Source organism: Ceratotherium simum, chromosome 37, assembly GCF_057802395.1.
Source record: "Ceratotherium simum simum isolate JZ-2026a chromosome 37, ASM5780239v1, whole genome shotgun sequence".
NCBI classification, from domain to species: Eukaryota; Metazoa; Chordata; class Mammalia; order Perissodactyla; family Rhinocerotidae; genus Ceratotherium; species Ceratotherium simum.
The window spans coordinates 28240475-28263002 of record NC_141936.1 but is presented as its reverse complement, the minus strand read 5'-3'; the positions used below and the strand labels follow the sequence as shown (position 1 = coordinate 28263002).

Below are 22528 nucleotides of genomic sequence, written 5' to 3'. Positions count from 1 at the left end.
ACATTTTTTTGAAGTGGTTATGGTAAAATAAATTACCTAGATTCTAATCCTTAGTGTTAGGTCCACGATTACAGTACATTGAAATGACTACTTGATCTAGGGAGAATTTTCACACTGTTTGCTCAGTCAAATCTACTATTCCTGAGGCCGGCAATGAACATGAGAAATCGTGTGGTGTGAAATAACAGAAACTCGTGTCATCATTGTGTCATTAGCCCATGGAGATTTTGAGTGTAAGCCCAGTGAATGCAGTGCCCGAATAGCTGGTGTTATATCAGTGTGTTTTTTTCTTTTTTCTGGTCTCTCTCATTATTGCTGTAGGAGTTTTGTTGATTCTGCGGTTTGGGGTTTTAAATTGATAACACCTGCCTGTTGTTTCTTCTGTGCCACTTGCTTTGCTCCCATAGTGACCATCTGGCCTGCTCTCTCTCTTCATATATCTTGTGTCTTAGGGAAAAGACTTCATCAGAAAGATCTTCTATCTGGAATTAGAAATAAAAAGTTTTGCTTTTACCAGAAACATTTTGAAATATTAGAACAGGTTTCAAACAACCCTTCATCAAGAGAACAATAGGAAGAAAACTCTAAAATAAATGCATTCTAAGTCGAGAGAATGAGTGTTATGAGATGAGCTTCAAATTCCCAAAAAAGAGGGAGTTAAAACCTTTTTTTAAAACTTAACTATTGGGTCATGTTTGAAGACCTACCTAGATTGCAGTGCTTTCCATTTTCATAAAAGATTCTTAATACTTTATTCATTCAGAAGTTTGTATTGATTGCCTGTTATTGGTACGCTGTTCTAGGAATATGTTAATATCAAAGAAAAGTGAAACTAGTTGAGATAAAGGAGAATTTAACAAATGACTTATCTGGAGTTCTAAGACTTTGGTTGTGGTGTTTTAAGAATTTGTATTTCCTGGCTAGGATCATTCAGAACTAGGGAAGAGTGCATTAAAAGAGGAAAAGGCATTAAAAAGTAAATTTTGATAGTTGAAAAACACGATTGGTGGGCACAGAAAGATTGTTACTTCTGCAGATGATCACTTTCGAATTAGTTTGGTTATACAGTATTTTTCCCTGTAATTGTTCTTGTCTTAATGTAAGTTTTACACATACAGGTCCATAAGCCCTTTCCTGCAATTCCAAAAATCTGAAAAAACAAGTTTTCATAATTCATTTTGTGACATAGCATGATCTGAAATGATGTCAGGCTGTTCCACTGCCTATAAATATTTCACTTATAGAAACATTAATATTTTATTATGAGAACTGTTCTAGGTTCCCTATGTGTATTACATGATAGTGTACCTACCACATTACTTCTAAAGTCCAAAATTTTCCAAATTTGAAAGCTAATTTGTTGCCAAGATTTTGAATATGGCATTGTAGACTTGAATATTAAGACTAAGTCTCCTCATGCAGAAAAATATGACTAATACTGGGAATGAACGTAGATATTCACATAAATTGAGTACCTCAACAACTCATGTAAGCAAATGCATATTTTATTTTTGCTTTTCTTTATTCTTTATACATTATTGTCTTTGCGGTCAAATTTGCACAAAAACATTTTTCTAATCAAATCAATATCCTTTAATGAAGAACTTGCTTTTCATAAGTGAGAGGAAAAAATCAGTGTACAGTGTTACACTGAAAAACTCAGCGTTAAAGAGCTTATCTTTCCCTTTAGGCCCTCAAATATCAAATTAAGCAGGCCTCGTGATACATGAAGTCTAATTATCCCGTAAGTGAAAGCAACTTACCTCTTCTTCACCTAAATTACATTCATCCAAAGGCTGAAGAACAACCATCCTCCAGCTGTTGAAGATACAAATCAGTTTCAAACAACTTTTGTTAGTCTATCTAAATGTAGCAGCTTTATTCTCTAAGGACAGCTAACGAAGTAGTGTTTTCGTTCCTTGGGACTTCTATAATTTGAATGGTTGTATTTTAATACTTTTTTTTTTTATTAAGAGGAAAGGACAAGGAGAAGGTGAGGCTTTACTTTTGGCCTTCCAGTGAACAGTCTCTTCCACATAGCTGCATTTTTGTACCTAAGCATGTCCTTATTATGAATTAAGTCAGTGGTGTGCTGATAAACTGGCTCAGGAACAGCAACAACCCCGATTTGTAGCATGTGCCAGTTTCTTTGTGTGGAGACTCTCGTCATGGCCTCCTGAGTTGAACATCTGGATCCCAGAATTCCTCTATATTAAATAGCCAGCTCAACCAGCCAGCTTCAGCCTACCACGTAAGTTGAAAAACACGGTTGCAATAGAACAGCATAGCCACAAAGGTTATTCTTTACTTATGTAGAGTATATCAATAGATTCTCTGTAGGAGTTTTCATAATACCTCCTAGAGTATTAAAAGTTCTCCTAATACCTCAAAGTAATTATGAATAAGAGGATTATGAAATTTAGCTGGAATAGAGATGGGTAGGAATTACTGTAGTTGGCACCCAGCTCATGTCTCTTTCTGGCCTCTTCTCTCTCTTCTTGCTGGTGCTAGATTCATATTCTTAAGAAACTGCTTTCATCGTTGCTAAAAAAAATTCGACTAACTTGGCTGCCAGTAGGCAGCAGATCTGTGTATGGCATTCAAGGACCCCCACAGTCTGGTTCTAACTTCTTTTGCAGCCTGAACTTCCTTTATCGCCCTAGACAAAACCTCAGTCTCTGGCTAAGACGTGCACATTTGTCCCTGTGCCTCTGTTGTGGTCTCCCTGTGGGAATTCACTTTGCCCTCCCCTCCTTCGTGGACGTCTTCCCAGACCTTCCCACTCATCTCTCCATTAATATGCTTATTGCTGACTTGGCAGTACATCAAAACATTATTTTTGTTGTCACAGGTGTTACTGTCTTAACAGAGTGAATACCCCATGCAAAGGAGTTGCTTTCTTTGAACTCTTTTTGCAACCTTGTGCAAACCTCCATTTTAAAGAGCAAGGATTATTTGTTACTGTAATTATTTACATCCCTAAAATACCTTTTGGTGCCATATACATAATAGATACCAAAATATCATTGAATGAAAAAAACTCTAAGAGTGCTAAAGTAAATAAGTCCTTGGAATTTCCAATTCTTAATAAAAATTGAGAAGTAAAGTTGTGATACTATATGGCACTTTTTTTTTTCCGTGTGAGTAATGTAAAGGTTTCTTTCACCATTTTCTTTCCATGGTTATACAAGTGGAAGGAAGGGGGAAAGGAGCATCTTCCTTTCCATAATTAAAATTTTAACTTCACTCTGAAAATATAGGTATTCAAGAAAAAGAGGGAAGAGAGAAAAATAAGAAGATGTAAGTATTATACGTACCTTGGAGTAAGTATTTCCTTATATTGGAGTTTCTCTAATTTAGCTGGGGCGACTAACGACATGGGAATCACAATATTATCTATGTCATAGGAGCTCTCACTTCGCAATCTCCGTCGTGCAGGATTCTGCAAAATAGGATTACAGTAGGATCTAGTTACCTGTGATGATACTCTCCTTTCATGAGTTATGTAAAGAGAATATGGCAGTAGTACATTGTTATAAAATCTGACTATAAAATGTTAAGAAAAACAGGAAAGCATTCCTATCTTCCGTAAACCAGTGCAATCCCTTTTGGCGGGTATGCAGTATACCTTTGTGTGTGCACCCATACAAGCCTATTTTTAAGATCATAAAAAATATAAATGCCTTAAAATGCAAAACTCATCAGAAAAGATTACCATGAAGCACCCTGGATGTCAATGAAATTATCATTTAACAAACTCACTTTTTATTAGAAAAGCCTGAACTCTTTGGTGGGCCATTTAGTGAAGATTATTATTCCAGCCTTCATTTGTGTGCTGCTGGTCCCTGAGCATCACACTGCTCTTTCTAAACCCTGCCCCCTTTGACCTCTACTCCCTGACTAGGTAACAAAAAACTAAACAGAATAAGAACAACACAAGTGCTGAATTCTTACTAGCAAGATTATATTTAGCTTCATATTGAGGAGTAGGGATGGTTATGATATAGTTTTTTAAGTTTTGAACACAGAAAAAAAAGCCATAACCAAGGATTAATGAACAATTATCTCCTGAGTAAAAGTGTAATCAAATGTATTCCTTCCTAATAAGATAGTTTTAAATATGTACTAGTAAATAAGGCTGTAATAGATTAACAAATTTTAAATATGTACTAGTAAATAAGGCTGTAATAGATCAACAAAATATTCTATAATTTTTTTTTTCAAATCAGCTGGTTTTAAAAGTCTAGAAAGCGATATTAGAGTTCAGTATACAAAAAAACCTACTTGTGATGATGAATTTTGGGTTCTTGATATAACGCTGACATTAGTAACAGCAGCAAAATTGCTATGGGATCCTGGTTGTGTATGTTGAAAAGCAAATTCTTCAAATCTCGTTCTTTCTCCTGTCATGGAAAGATCCATTGAGAATTCATACATTAAACGTGACTGATAGGTATTAGAATTATTTTCCTAGTTAGGTAACATGTGACTCCTTACCTGTGAATTGATTTTCTTTTTATTACTTTTTAAATTCATGTATCAAAAAACAAAACAGAATTTAAGGAAAAAAATATCTTACCCACAGTCTTGCCACAATTATTCCCATCAGTTTTTATCCAGTGTATCTCATTATTTATTTAGTAATCTCATCCCCTCCTTTACTCTCTGCATGTTTTCTGTAACTTGGAGGCTGAACCTCCAAGACTTACCCTCCTTAATTTTCTTCTCTATTCTCTCATTCTTTTCTTGTCTTTGACTTTTTTGTTATACTTTCTGGGAGATTTCCTTAACTTCTGACCATTCTATTTTTGAAAATTTTCTACTATTAAAGTACTAATTTCTAAAAGTTCTTATTCTCTGTTATTTATTTTTTATAGCATCCTGTTCTTATTTCATGAATGAAGTTTTTCTCTCAGGGTATTAATTAGAAGTTTACTTCTATTCTTGGTATTTTCTGTGTTTCTTCCATGTTACTTCTTTCTGTTTGTTTTGGTTCCCTGTTGGTGAGTATGTATTCACTGCCATTGTTTATTTTACTTTAGTACGGATCTTAAAAAATAGTATTTTCCTGTGTAAGGTAAAATCTAATACCCAGTCCATATTTATATTTTCCCAGTTGTTAAAAAATGTACTTTATGGCTAGTTTCTTCAAATCAGAGACCACATATTGAAATTGGTTATTGTCTTGTAGGTATCTTATAATCTAGAAGAGTTCATTTTTCATGACATTGACTTGTTAAAGAGACTAGACCAAGTGTCCTGCACTTCAGGGAGTTGTCTAGTTGCTTCTTTTTAGTATAGCATTTTACTTGTTCTTCTATCCTGCATTTCTATCAAACTCTAAGTTAGAACTATCAATTCAAGTGAAACATTTTACATCTTAGGTAATGTGTATTTCATGGTACATCTTATTAAGAGATACAGGTTTTCCTATGTTTCAGCATACAGCATACATGTATGAAAGTTCCTCAAAAGCTGGGTGACCCTTGGTTGTCTTAAGATTGAGGCACTAAAAAGCATAAGGAAATCTCTAGACGGGGGTGATGTTTGTTAACTTTGTGCCACACTAGTTGATCAGATAGTGATTATGGGGTGGTGACTTGGTCTGTTATGGTGGGATTACTGGAAACAGTAGAGATAAATGTGTTAAATCCCTCATGTATGAATCTAGTCCAGTACATCTTGGACGTAATTAGTTTCTGATTTATTGGGTATATTGACATATTACATCTGGGGAATACTTGACCAATGTATATAGCGTTATATCCACTGGAACAATGAACGAGAACCAAAAGAGTATATAGATAATTTGCTATTTAATATATTTCCGGTTAATTTTTTTTCATTATTTGCAATAATTATGAAAACTATCTTATCCCAAATCCCTACAATAAACCCCACTTTGTATTACTAGCATAGTTCTAGTTTCAAAGACATCTCTATTGATCATCTAGGAACTATAAGTTCCTAAGGGAAACTGAACTAGGTAGTTGAGTTACCTTAGATGAATCTCATCCAATTTCTCAAAATTATGGAGAAGCTTCAGTGAATTGACACCTCCACAGTAGGTACCAGAAATGGTAATAAATTTCTATAAGGCAACCTTGTACTGACCTATTTTGAGTCCAGAACAGAACGCTGGAGACTAAGTCCTGCCCAGGAGGAAGCTGGTAGACGAGAACTCCAGGCAGGGAACACAGGAAGGAAATCCTTAATTGCCATACAGTGGATGGAACCAGTCCACAAGTAATTCTGAACTGACTACATGAATATGCTGTTTAATGCTCATAGGACCATGGATGTTTTGTGTAATTAGTGACTCTTCTGGATTATAAACTCTCTCAAGGCAGGGGTTCTTTGGAGATGAGAATTTTTTGTTTTCAGTTTCCAGTTCTAGTGCTCATATCCTCATTTTAACCTACCTAATGCTGTTTCACTCAAGTGCCTTTTCTTTCTTCCCTGTAACAGCTGTGCAGAAGATTCTGACCTTATCTGAGGCTTGCATGTAGGAGAATATCCATTTCTCCATTGATACAGAGAAGTATTACGTACTAAAACAAATGGAAAGAAAGGAAATGCGACGTTTTAGTTCCTTAACATACAGATAATGAACATATTAACCTGTTTTTACTTATAACATTGCAGAATTTTAATATACTAGATCAAAATTACATATACTACTTATGTACCAAGATGGAATATTCCTAAACTGAAAATACCAGAATAAGATTTCTTAAAAACATCTTCAGGAAATGCCCAATTTCGTATATTTGCTCCATTATTTGAAGGGGATGAAAAGGAAAGGTGATCTGTTCTCAAAGTCTTCTTAATTACAGATTTTTATAGAGAAGATTGGTTCACATCTGTAAATCTTGGCTGAATATGATTTGAATCTTTAAGTGAGTTTCTGCTAACCCTTAAATCTGGAAATAATTCAGGATCAAGTAAGATTCTGGAGAATCGAAACAGACTGGGACCTCGAGAGCGAGAGGTAGTAGTAGTCATTAGAAGGATATCTGACGTGAAAAGTATTCAGTGAACGTTAGTTTCATCATGATTATTGTCTGTGTGAACCTCGTATTTCCAGTACTAGATTAATAACCAAATTGGCTTCTTTTTTGAAGGGTTTGGAGATGCAGAAAGGAAAAGAAAAAGAAATATGTAGACTAAAGTGCAAAAAAGAGCATGGCCTACCACCAGTGACCGGGACACTGACTGCAAGATGGCCAAGCACCCTACAAATGATAGACAAAATTTTTATATACGTAGACAAATGCATAGACCTGCCCATACACATCCACATTAGTGTGCAAAAAAAGGAACTTGTAAGTAAAGCAGAATTTGTGAGAAATCCCTGAAAGACTAATACCAATATGGAATTTGACTGAAGAACAAACTCAGCACAGAAGGACGGGGCAAAGTACTGACACAAAAACGTCAACACCAGAGGTGTTCTAGACCTGGAGAAAAGGGAAACTGGGAGCAGGACAGTTATCTGGAGCAACTGCAGGTCACTGCCTCAGGCGGGCGGCTTGAGGAGGTTTTCTGCCTCATCTGACAAAATCGGAGCCTTCAACAGAGAAATGGGTGGGTGGAGAGAGAAGGCAGTGTGCCCCACTTCGAAACATGCCCTGCCCATCCCCAACTGCCTCTGCAAATGGTATAGAATGCAAATCTCTACCCCTTCCATGAAAAGGGCCCTGTAAATAGCCGTGGCAGAATAGTCTTAACAGTGAATCTCAGCTTTAAAGATGAGTACATAATCAAGAGTCCAAAAATCTCAATACTAACACCATAAAACACAGAGGAGACGTGCAAGCAACAAACGGGAGAACCATCTCAAGAAACAGTTAATGGATTCACAGGATACTGATTAACAGGTTTTTAAAACAACTAATATGGCCTAGAGAAATCTCAGAAATGGAAAATTGCTCAAATTTAAAAACAAAATCATCACTAACTGGGCTGGATAATAGAATGGACACGGCTGAAAATCAAAATCATTGGGTTGGAAGAGGAATTCCACAACTCAAAGGAAGAGAGTGATGGAAAATATGAAAGAAAAAAAGGAAGACAAACCAAAAGGGGGTAAGAGAGGAGAGACTAGAATGAATGGGAGGCAATATTTGAAGAAGTGATAGACAAAAATTTTTTCAGAATCAGTAATCTTAACCCGAAGATTTCAAGAAGTCGAGTGTCAAAGCAAATGAAAATTATAATCATACAGTGAATCACAGTGAAGTTATCCTAAAAGTGACCAGAGAAGGGATAAAAAGATTACTGCAAAGGAATGAGAAGCAGATTGACGTGAGGCAAAGCTAGATGTAGGAAACAGAACAACAACTTGAAAGAGCTCGGGAAATGGTAGGCAGATTCCAACACGGCCCCCAGGATTCTCACCACCCCAAAAAGGAATGTGGAGAAAGATGTTACACAGAGGACAAAATTAGATGGCATAATTCTAAACTCATTTCTGAAAAAGGGTAACTAGAATTGTGAGAGGTTTTAAAATGTGTGTGTGCCTGGCACAGGTAGTCGTTCCAATAGTGCCCACTCTTGTTTTAATGGAAACAGTTTTGGACTATTTTAAAGCAAATTCCAGACAATTTACCCTTCTAAAAGCTATTCACCACTCTTAAAGCACATCCAACTTTGTGAAGAAAACAACCTTCACAAAGGTGATGCTTTTTATTGAATTTTACTCAAAAGTTTTCTTTACATTTATCATTGCTCTCTTATTCTTTAGTGTCTTGTAAGGTTACAATAGACTCTGGAAACAGTAGGAAATATATGACAATTCAGAGTCTAACTCCACACATTCTGCTTACCTGTTCTATTTATAATGACCCTCCCAGCCTTTCCATTCTTGCTCTCCCAAATCCTCCCCTAGATTTCATCCTAAAAACACACCTTGCTCCGGTATCTCTCCTATCTCCTGTCTTGCCTTCCTTCCTTTTCTTTGATGCATTTAGCAACTTTAGAGAGACCCAGTTACACACTGGGCACTGTTACAGCCTGGGGACACAATGGTGAGCAAACACGGGCATGGTCCCTGCCCTTGAAGTGATTTACAGGCATTACCTCACAAACTGCAACGAACATGTGACAGAAAAGAAAAGTGAAGGAGAGTGTGTACTAGAGAGCTAGTAAGATCCCTAGGACAGGCCTCCCCAGGTAAAGGGATCGATTTCAAATATGAGCAGAAATAGCTGATGGCAGCAGGGGGGAGGGAATGGTGTGTGCAAAGGCCCAGGGCCGCAGGAGCAGGACGATTGTGGCAACTGAACAGCAGCTAGTAGTGGAGTAAGAAGACCTGGTGAAAAAGCATGAACAGGCAGCCAGCCTGGGTGGGTGGGGTTTAGGGGTCCTTTATGAAGACTGTTCCCTCTGTCAAATGTTTTCAGGGAAAGGGGGTGGCGAGCAGGTGTGACATAACTAGGTTTGCATTTTGAAAAGATCACCCCATACAGGGATTGGAAGGAAATAAAGGTGATGAGACTATTTCAGCAGTATAGCTGAGGGATCATGAGGTTGGACTGTGAAAGGGGCGGGAAACAAGACAGAAGAGCAGATTTGAACGAAACAGCACTGACAGTTGGTTTAGATATGAAGAAGTGGGGGTGAAGGTTGAGCCCCAGGTTTCTGGCTTGCTTGTGGGGTGGTGGTACTATTCCTGTTTCACCTGTCCTCTAAAAACAATACACTGTACCTTGACGTAATTTCAGGCTTGAGAAAAACTAACAGTGCAAAGAATTCCTATATTCCCTTTCCTCCGATTCCCCAAATGTTAACATTTTATCACATTTGCTTCATCTTTCTGAGCTCTGATGACATTAAGTTGCAGACATGATGCGCCTCTACTCTAAATACCTCAATATGTATCAATAGATACATCAGTATGTCAGACACAAGTCATTGTCTTATATAGCCACACGATCAAAATCCAGAAATTGATACCAATAGCTAACTGTAGACCTTCAGATTTCACCAGTTCTTCCTATAATGAACTTGATAGGAAATTTTGATCACTTGTTGCATTCAGTTGTCAGGTCTCCAAAGTCTTCTTGTATCTAAGCAGTTCCACTGTCTTGTCTTTCGTGACTTGGAATATTTTGATGAGTACAGGCCCTCAAATTGCCTTTGTCTGGTATTTCGTCGAGACTGGCGACCAGTCATCTATTCACTCTTCAACCCTCTACGATTGGGCTTTTCCCTACTTTTTACCTGAAGTCAGCAGTGCTGTCGTAATTGCCGCCTCTGATGGACATCACAGATTAAGTCCAGGCTCTGTGAGCACACACATCTGTCTGCTCACCCTCACACGGTTTATTTACCCTGCACGAGTACAAGGCTGTGTGTACACCTGAACACACCACGCTGCTTCGTGTCTCCATGACGAGTCGTGTGTTGTTTCCATTTTAAAACCTTGTTACTCAATATGGGCCAATAGTATTTGAATCACCTGGGACCTTGTTAGGAATGCCGAATCTCAGACTCTATTCCAGACTTGCTGAATCAGAAGCTGCTTTCTAAGGATATTCTCCAAGTCATTTGTTTGCACGTTAAAGTTTGAGAAACGATCTGGAACAGTTCACTCTTCTTCCTCTAAATTCCAATTACGTATATAAAGTTACCCCTTTATCACCATCTTCCTGGAGTTCCTCTTCTTGCCTTTTCCCATCAGCCGTAACCTCTCCTCCTCTGCCTTTCCCTAGGCAGAATTATACACTCCCTCTTTTTAGAATATTTTTATATCTGTGCTCATCACATCTTCCTCCTATTACATTATAATTCCTTTGATTTCTTGTGAGTCACCCTTGACTCTGCAGCACTTAACAGTCTGCCTGGCACAGAGAGGTGCTCAATACGTGTTGAACTCTAGTTTCACTTAATTCTGTAGAAATCTTTAACAGTCAAAGAAAAATTAATGACCAGCTATTTAAGACAGATACTTATATAAGATGAAACCTAATTAATGCTTAATTATTTGGGTTGGGAGTGGTATGGAATGAGAAGATAGGGGAGGAGAGATTGGGATACTAAAGAATACGTCATTGATTTGCCTAATATGACTGCAGCATTCAACTCAAATGTCTTCCATTCCTAGCTCTTAATTTCCCATCACTAACATGTCATTACCTTATTGATACATTAACATTGATTTTGTGCCTAACACATTTACATTGCCCTATTTTTTAAGTCAGATAACAGCAACATTAGAAGAAATAGTCACCTAATCTCACTTATCTACCTGAAATATCTGAGGGTCCTGTTTTTACTACACAGTCTTGCCCGAATTGATGATTATAATGTTTAAACTTATTAATGTAATCGGAAAAAATAGTAAACGTTTAGCAGTGTCTGGCACATAAGCGCTCATTAAATGTTAGTTGTTATTGTTTCCGTTATCATCCCTGAATACACCTAGTTTTTCTTCTAATTCTTTAAAGATATTTGTAACATTTAACTCTTTAATCTATCTGGAATGTATTTTAATATTCATCTTAAATTGGTTTTAATGTAGCGTAAAAGGCAGAGATCTCATTGTATTTTATTTTTTTCCAAAAAGTGATTATTTAATGCCTCTGATTACAGAGGAAACGTAGTTGTTTGAAGCACGGACTCTGAACCAGACTGGATCTGCGTTGTGGCGCTACCACTGCTCAACTGTTCCCCCGCCCAGCTGACTAGGGAGAGGAGTTCGGGGAGTTAGTGAAGGAGAAGTATAACCATCATACCTGCCTTAGAGGGGTGTACAGACTGAAGTGATTAACAAACGTACAGCCCTTCAACCAGGGCTGGCATGTGCGAGCGGCTTCCTAGGAACCATCTGCTGTCATGACTGACTGATGAGGCCGTCCCTTCCACACTGGTAGGAAGTTCCACCTTATCACACAGTGACCCTGGGTCTGTCGCTGGGCTCCTCTCCACTTCCCTTAATCTGGCTTCCATCAGCACCACAACATGTTCACAGTTACAACCTTATAATACATTTTCATATCCGACATCTGCTTATTGATCTTTTAAGAATTTTATTGGCTATTTAACTTTTTCTCTCAGAGATAAACTTAAGAATATCTTTGTTCCAGAAGAAGAGTATGTGATTCTGTGATTCTGATTAGATTCTGATTAGAAGTACATTATAAATTAATTTGGGGAAAACTGACATCTTAAGTGACAATGCTGTCTTGGACAGAAGGGGGTATTTCTCTCCATAGAGGCACATACTTATGTTCCTCAGTAAACTTGGAGTTTTCTTCATGTAGGTCCTTGTTAAGTTTAATCCTAGATATTTTATATTTTCTTTGTTAGTATGTCTAGGATAATTTATTCTCTTGCATATTCTAACTGGTTATTACTGGCATTTATAAAAACTATTGATTTCATAAATTTTAAAATCTGCTTCCTTTCAGAACTCCAATTCTAACAGGCACTCAGGTGATTCCTGACTTTTTGAGATAGATGATTATTTCATCTAGAAGTATTTCTTAGTTTGTATGACTTTTTGATGTTGAGAAGATTTTAGCTTTGCAGATAGTCAAAATACGTTGATGTTTTTCTTTCTTCTTCTGATTGCTTCCAAGCATAGATAATGTCTCCACCCCCATTCAGAGTACTCATAACACGTTTCATTATAATTCTTCAAGTTTTATTTTGTAATTTTAGTGTTTTATTTAATATTCTTGGAACCAACTAGAATTTATTCTGATACATGATACAAAATGAATGTCAAACTTTCCCTCAAATACTAACAGTACTGTTTATTGAATAGCTCTCCACTTTCTTATTGATATATAATTCTTCCCTGATATAATAAAGAGTAAGCTATGTCTGCTTCATGGGTACATTTTCCTAAATGTAAGCAAAACAGAATCTCTGCTAACTTACAGATTTTGTCATGTTTCCCTATGTGCTCAGGCTAGAGTCTCTCAGTACATTTTCCTGCAATTCCTTTTATATTTTCCTGTTTATTCTTCCCAGTGGGCTTTAGAATTGTTTTGTTAAGTTAACCAAATTCTATTAGAACTTCAAGTTACATTGCATTAGATATATAAACCAATAGGAAAAATTGATATCTTTATTAATCTTACCATCCAAGAATGCTGTTACTCCACATTTATTTAAATTTCCTTTTTTATTTATCAATAATATTTCATAATTTCATTCAATAAGTATCACACATTTCTTGTTAGGATTACTCCTGTGTATTTTCTATTTGTGTGTGTGTGTGTGTGTGTGTGTGTGTGTGTGTGTGTGAGTGATTTGTGAAAAGTGAATATTGAAAATTAAGGATTTACATTTATTCCTTTGTTAAATTTTATTTCCTTAGAAAGCAAAAGTAATAAGTATATGAAAGACGTAAAGGGTATATAAATACAAGATTTGTAAATGACATACCAGGTGATGGAGATATGATACAGTCTCCTACAAATTTATTTTCAGCAAGATCTCCTTTTATTTCAGTCTTTTTTAACAATGTCTCAAAGTGAAAATGCAGAGGCACATCTGGAAAAATGAAGTAAAAGTACTTTCAGTGAACACCACTCTCTACAGACTCTAATATTAAGACTGCTTTCTTTCCATAAATAGCACATAAACTTAGAAAAATAAGCAAAAGCTTGAAAAGTCACAACTATCAGAAGTGGCAAAATAGTCTTTACAAGTGTATTGGTAGCAGTATTTTGGAAATGACTGGTTATATGTAGTAAATAAACAAAAACACTAACGATGAACAACTTCACAAACTAAAATAGTACATAAGATGAACAAAATTATAAACATTAATAAATAATATTCACAGATGAAACAAATATACTCCAAAGGTCTTTACTATAAACACCCAGCCAAAACCTGGCTGGCTTAGTCCATTCCCCCACTCCCACAACCTGCATTTAAAATAATGAGGGTCCAAAAGATAAAATAACCTGGTTTTAATTACTTGAGGGAAAACCACTATAATTCTGATGTAACCTTTTATGAAAATATCAAGTTTCACATTCCCTTAGTGTCTAGTAGTAGGAATCAGAGAATGAATCTACTTTTACAAAGATTAAAACCTAGTGACACACACTCTTTTCCTTTAACTAGAGACTTAGAGAGATGTTCAGTTTACTATGCTTATATTCTATACTCTCACAACCAAAAGAGGAGCCCAGTAATAAGGTAGATGTGCTTCACATTTATTAATTAAAGAGTTTTCTCCTTCAATGTAAAAACAAAATCAACTTAAAAAGCATTTATTAATAGACACCTAAACTTTTTCCTAAGAAACATAAAGAAATATTTTATAAAGCAGTTGATATACTGAAAGTTTTGCTATTGAAAGAAGCTATTTATTTATAAGAAAACTAATTATGAACACATAAATCAGGAGAGACCCAAGAAGGTCTCGATTTTAAACAAAGAAGTATCTCTCCTTCAAATGATGTATTTTAATGGTAGATCCATACTCAAGTGTGGAAAAATATGCAAAGAAAAAATGGGGTCATGAGTATCTCCATGGAGTCTGAGCCAGGGACAGGTAGGATGGATTTCAACCCCAGCATTATACTATGGTCATATGAAACTGTATGACAAAATGGAAATGAGAATACAGATTAATTATGCTGCTTAAACATTTTGGGATTCTGATATTTTCCAATTACCAAAACAAGTCTCTCCAAAGAAATATCACTTAATTTTACAAAGAGAATATCACCTGTTCTACCACTGTTCTTCGTGAGTTGTGGGAAAATGTAACGTTAAGTAGGGAAGTCCTTGTCCCACCTGGACACCTTCCTTAGTACCCACACCGTGACCTGTGGGCTGTTACAAAAAGGTTTCATAATATTTTATTACATGTACTAGATTACAGTTCAGTTGTTTTAAACTAGAATGCAAGTACCTTGAGGGATTTATTTGTATTTATACTCTTAGCACCTACTTAGTACCTAGTATACGGTAGGTGTTCAGATTTTTATTAAATGAACACAAGAAGAAACAGATAACCCTAATTAGCAAGTGAAGAAGCTAATCTTAACGTATTAGAGGGGACATAAGAGGATTAGGATGAAGGATATTTATATCAGCTCTCAGGGTTATGTCATCAGAGAAACAAATTTACTAATAAGAAAACAGGCAGTCAAGAGTAACAGGAATGTGGCTTTGGAGAATAACTACCTCAGGGCAAATCCTGCTGCTGTCATTTATTAACTGTATAGTCTTGGATGAGTAATTTAACATCTCTGAGCTTCAGTTTTCTAGCATATAAAATAAAGAGGACAACAGTATCCATTCTCATGGGGTTGTTGCAAGAATTAAACAAGAAAATGTAATGTGCTTATAGGGCACAGTGTGTGCTAAGACCAAATGTTAGCTGTATGATTATTGTTATATTTATTATTGCTTCCATTATTAAGGTTTCCTCAAAGATGGAATAAAATAGTTCCTGCCAGAAACTTACTTCAAAGTATGATACAGCTAAGAAACCACTCTAATACTCGTAAAACCAAACTAAGACTCAGGGCAAGGAACAGGCGTAAAAATAGTGCTTTACAACGGGGAGCAGTCCCTAGATGATTAGAACCAAGAGCTGAAAAGGAAACAAAGCCCATTTGAGATATCCTCCCGTAAGAAGAAGAACCAGAGATAATCAGTGTGAAAAATGTTTCCTTTTTTACCCTAAATATGTACTTCAGTTCAGATATAGACAAGACTGGAAAGCTCCAACAGAAACCAAGAACTGGAAACAACACCACCTTAGGGATGTGGGGATGTATACGCGTCACTGACTCAGTTGTAGATTACGATATTCTTGGGGTTCAGAAGTTGACTACAGTCGTGAGCCGCATAATGACGTTCTGGTCAATGATGGACCACATATATGATGGTGGTCCCATAAGGTTAGTACCATACAGCCTAGGTGTGGAGTAGACTGTACCATCTAGGCTTGTGTAAGTGCACCGTGTGATGTTCACATGACAACAAAACCACCCAACCACGCATTTCCCAGAACATGTCCCCACTGTTAAGGGCCGCATGACGGTATATGTAAGATGGACAATTTTTTTTCTCTTGGGGAAATTCAATGCTGATGATAAATGGAGGAGTATTATATGTCAGGGAAAGCCCCACGCCAAAACAGCACATCAGAAAAGGAACACTGACTGAGAAATAGCTCAACAAGCACAGCCATGTTATCAATAAAATGCTAAAAGTTTAACACTCAAAACAAGATCAAAACCTAGTTATTTCCCAAGGTAAACCAAAACGGTTTCCAAGGAATGAAAGAATCAACTTGCAAAGATGGAATGCTAACTCAGCATGTGACTAGATTAACTCTTCTATGGAAACTCTTTAGGTCTAATATCCAGTGACAAAATAATTGATAGAATTTTATTAGATTCCCTGTATTTACAGGATTAGATTTCACTATCGAAAATATTCAGAGTTACTTTGAAAGTTTTTGTAAGGAAGCTTACCTGACGGCAGCGACAGCACAGAATGGAGGGAAGCATCTAGCTCTGATGCGTGTTCTGCTAACACGGGAGACTTTGAATTGTGCCCACAGCTACTCCAAGTGGACGCTGACTGCAGGCAAGGCATTTGTGTCGTGTTTAAAAACGTCGTTTCTTGTGAAGGCAGAGTCTGCAAGGAAAAAAAATAATTTAAAGACTTCATTTTCACTTGAAAACTGAATCAGAGAGTGACAGTTATAGTCCAGTCTCTGAATGACACCAGAAAGAAGTCCTGGCTTAATAAGTTGCCTTGGAGAAAGAGCTTCCAGACGACATCGAGGAAGTGAGCAGCTATTGAAGGCCGTGAATGTGATGAGATTTGACTGCTCCCTTTCCAGTTTTCAAAGTGAAGAACAATGTCTATGAAAACGGGTCTTCCTGCCATCTTGCGAAATCACCATAAATAGAAATGAGTTTGAGGAACTTTGGGTCCAAAGAAAATGGTTACACACTAGACAGAACCGCAAGTGATGATGAGCAGGTGCTATGTTGAGATTGAGAGTTGTGTCTAAGGTTTTCCTTCTTGGAAGCTGTTAGAACAAATGAACGGAACTGGAGTCTCCCCCTTAAATTCTAGTGCCAGACAGTGTCTACACCGCATTAACAGTGAAGTACTGTGATCGTGTTACATGTAATTTAAAACCAAACATAAAAAAAGATATGTATGAAACACACAATATGTCACATGACTGAGTTTCTTAAGATAAAGTTATGATTTGAGTCCAGTAATGTCAAGAAGCCCATTTGCTAAATCAAAACAGTAATGTTGCTACACTAAAAAATTCATATTCTGTTTAAATGCTGGATTAAAAAAATTTTTTTTTCTGGTTATAAAATTAGTATAGGAAAAAAATCTATAAAAGAGAGAAAATATTTCAAAAGTTAATAGAGTTCACTTGTACTCCTTCCCTCTCATCTCTACCTCCTACGATAACATTAGGGCTGATTTTAGTTTGGACTTTCTTTTTCTTTGCTGAGGAGGATTTGCCCTAAGCTAATATCTGTTGCCAATCCTCCTCTTTTGTCTTGCTTGAGCAAGATTCGCCCTGAGCTAACATCCATGCCAATCTCCCTCTATTTTGTACGTGGGTCACTGCCACAGGATGGCTTGATGAATGGTGTAGGTCCGTGCCTGGGATCCAAACCCACAAACTTTAACCACTCGGCCACAGGGCTGGGCCCTGATTTTAGTCTTTTAATGTAATTGATATTTAAAATGCTTATAATAACTGAGATCTTTAGATGCTATATTTAAACATTTTTATTTTATAAATTTACGAGGCTTGTCAACTTTCTTGAGTCTGGGTTTCCTGGCTAACCTCAGCATTTTCTCTGTGTTTGCAGGGCACTGTGGGTGTATCTGTCTCCACCACAGCATTCAACCAGAGTTCCTTTGGACCGTTGGCTCCTTGAAGGGTGGACTGTAGTCTGTACAATCCTGTATCCCAGAGCCAGACACAGTCCCTGACAGATAGTTGAAACTTGAATGCTGACCAAGTTTTACCTTATTTGCTTTCAAAAAAAAATCATGTGAATAAAACATTTCAAATGTATGTAGGCCTGAGAATGTTTCTTCCTTTGGGAAAAAAGAACCAGTCCCTGTTAATATATGCTCAAATTTATCACGTAGTGACTTCTGTTTACATTCCACTGGCCGAGACGTAGGTTGGACAGTCATAGCTAGCTGCAAGGATGGCCAGGGAATGCGGTCATTCTGGACGGTCAAGTAAACTGATGAGTTTTTATAAAAAGGTATAACCTGTAAATACATGATTACAAGAAGGTGCGTCATTTCCAAGATTTTTTCTACCGATGTTCTGTGTATATATTTATGGGAACAGTTGCTGTTTCCTACCTTTACCAGATGCACTGGTCCTTCTGACTCACTTTAGCATTATCTGTTCTTTTATGACGTAATTCAGAAAGGTACAAAGAACATTTATTTGCAATTACAAAGAAAATATGTGCTAACCTCCTCTTCTCCATATCTGGCTAGAGCATTATGAATAAAAGGTGACAAATATGAATATTTAGCGTATAATTAGTTTTCTCCTGCAATTTTTCTGTATCCAGGAAACCCATTAGCCAATGTGAAACTATCCTAAATAATTATGGAGACAAGTGAGGGGCATCTAGGAAAAGGCCCTTTTTCCCTGTAGAGAAAGTGAAGCTCAGGAGGCTGAAAAGGAATGGATGCAGAAATAAGAGAAAAACCAGGAGATTCTTGCCAATAAAAATGCACATGTCTAGAGGGTGTGCGCAACGATACAACATGGTGCATAAGATCCCAGCAAAATCAAGCCTGAAAAGTCTCCACTGATGTACTGCACTTGAATAATGAAACATTTAATATATACAAAAGAATATATAATTTATGGGGAAGGTATAAAATAATTTTTAAGAAACATCTAAACTCGCCACCCTACTTTACGAAACAGAACAATGCAATCCCTCTGACGCCTTCTCCTACCCCACCCGCAGGAGCCAGTGGCAGAGACCGCCTTTCCCTCCCCGTGTCTGCGCTCCCTTCTCCCTGTGCTAGCACTCCTGGTTTTCAGCTGGGTACATTTCTCAGGCTTCCTGTGTAGGGGAGGAAGACAAATCCTCTACCCTCTAGGTCCTTCTGGCTGGCCTACAAATTAAATTGACATGAGACAGAATAACATGAGAAAAATCAAGGTTTAATAACGTCTTCATTTCCACCAAAAACCCTTAGACCTTTTGTTTAAAAATATATTGAATCTGTAAATCAATTGGGAGATTTTTGATAGTTATCACAATTAAAGATCATCCAGTCCATGAATATAGTGTATTTTAGGTCATCTTTAATTTCTTTCAACAAAACTTTAGAATTTTTTCCTCTACAAGTCTTCACATATTTTGTTAGGTATATTCCTAGGTACTTTAATATTTATTGTTTCAATTGTAAAAGGAATTTAAAAATATAGTTGACTTTTGTATACTGAACATATCCCACAACTTTGCTAAACTTTCTTATTGTAATAATATATTTGTAGTTTCTTTTAGTTTTCTATTATCCAAACATAGTATCTACAAATAATGACAGTTTAGTTTCTTTCATTCAATCCTAAAGCCTTTATTTATTATTATTTAGGGTGTTTCAACCATACTAGATGGGCTCACCAGTTCAATAATGAATAGAAATGATCAAAATGAGATACTGTTTTCTTTCTGATTAAAAAGGAAATGCTTTTAATTTCTCAGAATTAAGAATGATGTGAATTAAGAAAGATCGTAGGATTTTTTTTTTTGGTATATTCTTTATCAGAATGTATTCCTAGTTTGCCATTCTTAAATATATTAATGTTGAATTTAATCATACACTTTTTGTGAATCTATTGAAATGATTACATGGCTTTTCTTCTTTAATCTATTAATGTGAATTACCTTAACAGATTTTTAAATGTAAAACCAACCTTGGATTCTTCTTGAGGAATCTTGCTAGAGGTTGACCAATTTTATTAATCTATTCAAAGAACCAACAATTAAATTTGTTTATTTTTTATATTGTGTATAGAAAGTTATTATATTTTTATGTTTATATTAGTTTCATTGATTCCTATCTTGTTTTCTTTAGGATTAATCAAATATTTTGTTATATTTTTCCCTTCTATTAACATATATTTATACATTCTTTTACTTTTCTTTTAGTGGTTTCCCTAGAGATTACAATGTGCATCCTTAACTTATTGTCTTTTCAGTATAATACAAATTATTCCTTTTACCACTTCCCTGAATACAATGGGACATTAGAACACTTTAACTTCTTTTACTCTCTCTCTCTGTGTTATTGTTGTCATGCATTTTAATTCTAGGCATATTTAAAACCCTGCAATACATCGCTATTAGTGTTTTTGCTGTCAACATTTATATTACCAGTACATTTATCCTTTCCCTTGTTCTTAGCTCCTTCCTACAATTCTCTGTTTCCATCTGGGATGGAAATGTTCCTTCTCCTTTTGCTATTATTATAGTGTAGATTTGCTGTCAACAAATTGTTTCAGTTTTTATTTATCTGAAACCTTTGTATATCATCATTTTTGAAGGATATTTTTGTGGATATAGAATTCTAGGTTGGCTTCTGTTTTTCTTGCAGCATTTTAAGGACACTTGCATCTTCATTTGGCTTCCATTGTTTCTGTCGAGTAGTTAGGTCTGATTGTTGCCCTCATTTGAAGGTAACGTGTCTTTTTTACCTTGGCTGTTTTTAATATTTTCTTTATGTCTTCACTTTTTTAGCAGGCTTGCCATAATATGCCCTGATGTTACTTCTATGTATTTCTTCTTTTTGAGGTACACAGAACTTCTTGAGTCCATGGGTTGAAGTCCTTTTTTAGTCTGGGGAATACTCTCTATTATTATTTGTTCAAATGTTACTTCAGCCCTCTTCCCTCTCCTTTCTTCTAGACTCTAATGACATATATGCTTAGACTTTTTTTCACTGAGTCACACATTTCTCTAATTCTGCTTTCTGTATTTTTTCATTATTTTATCTCTGTGCTTCTGTCTGAGTATTTTATATTAGTAAGTCTTTTAGTTCATTAATTATATCTTCTGCTCCACCTAATTTGTAGTTAAGATAAACAATCTTAAAAGTATACTGAACAATGCCACCCCACTTTTAGGGGGCTTTTGTCATTTATGTTTTAAGCCTCCTGCTCTGTGCAGCCCCAGTATTTAGCAAATGTTCTGAGGAGAACATTGGTCAAAAATGTTCTGAAGTCAGGAAAAAGACAAGGGTGCCCACTCTCACCACTCTTATTCAAAATAGTACTAGAGGTTTTGGCCAGAGCAATTAGGCAAGAAAAAGGAATAAAAGGATCCAAATAGGCAACGAAGAAGTGAAACTCTCACTATTTGCAAAAGACATGATTTTATATATAGAAAACCCTAAAGAATCCATTGGAAAACTATTAGAAATAATCAACAACTACAGCAAAGTCACAGGGTACAAAATCAACCTACAAAAATCAGTTGCATTTCTGTATGCTAATAATGAACTAACAGAAAGAGAGCTCAAAAAGATAATATCACTTACAATTGCAACAAAAAGAATAAAATATCTAGGAATAAATCTTACCAAGGAGGTGAAAGACCTATACAATGAAAACTACAAGACGCTATTGAAAGAAATCGATGATGACATAAAGAAATGGAAAGACATTCCATGCACATGAATTGGAAGAATAAACATAGTCAAAATGTCTATATTACCTAAAGCAATCTACAGATTCAACGCAATCCCAATCAGAATCCCAATGACATTCTTCACAGAAATAGAACAAAGAATACTAAAATTCCTATGGGGCCACAAAAGACCCTGAATAGCTAAAGCAATCTTGATAATAAAGAACAAAGCTGGAGGCATCACAATCCCTGACTTCAAAACATACTACAAAGCAATAGTAATCAAAATAGCATGGTACTGGTACAAAAACAGACACACAGATCAATGGAACAGAATTGAAAGCCCAGAAATAAAACCACACATATATGGCAGTTAATCTTTGACAAAGGAGCTAAGAACATACAATGCAGAAAGGAAAGTCTCTTCAATAAATGGTGCTGGGAAAACTGGACAGCCACATGCAAAAGAATGAAAGTGGACCATCTGCTATCGCCATTCACAAAAATTAACTCAAAATGGATCAAAGACCTGAAGGTGAGACCTGAAAATATAAAACTCTTAGAAGAAAATATAGGCAATACACTATTTGACATTGGTCATAAAGGAATCTTTTTGGATGCTATGTCTACTCAGACTAGGGAAACTAAAGAAAAAATAAGCAAGTGGGACTTCATCAGATTAAACAGCTTCTACAAGACAAATGAAACCAGAATCAAAATGAATAGACAACCTACCAGCTGGGAGAAAATATTTGCAAAACATATATCTGACAAGGAGTTAATCTCCATAATATATAAAGAACTCACACAACTGAACAACAAACAAACAACCTGATCAAAAAATGGGCAAAGGAAATGAACAGACACTCCTCCAAAGAAGATAT

The 22528-nt window shown here is 36.2% G+C and overlaps 1 protein-coding gene across 11 annotated transcripts in view; it reads right to left on the bottom strand.

Annotated features, from left to right (window-relative positions):
* Positions 1-22528, bottom strand: part of KANSL1L (KAT8 regulatory NSL complex subunit 1 like) — a 125851-nt gene that overhangs the window by 3474 nt on the left and 99849 nt on the right. For 9 of the 11 annotated variants that reach the window (XM_087424884.1, XM_087424890.1, XM_087424891.1 and 6 more), the window contains 7 exons: positions 16461-16626; positions 13399-13506; positions 6423-6551; positions 4285-4403; positions 3318-3442; positions 1764-1818; positions 370-482 (listed from right to left, as the gene is read on the bottom strand). In XM_087424884.1, coding sequence (XP_087281010.1) covers positions 370-482; positions 1764-1818; positions 3318-3442; positions 4285-4403; positions 6423-6551; positions 13399-13506; positions 16461-16626 — 815 coding nt within the window. The remainder of the gene's footprint in view (positions 1-369; positions 483-1763; positions 1819-3317; positions 3443-4284; positions 4404-6422; positions 6552-13398; positions 13507-16460; positions 16627-22528) is intronic. The other 2 variants (XM_087424894.1, XM_087424895.1) reach the window with 1 other exon arrangement.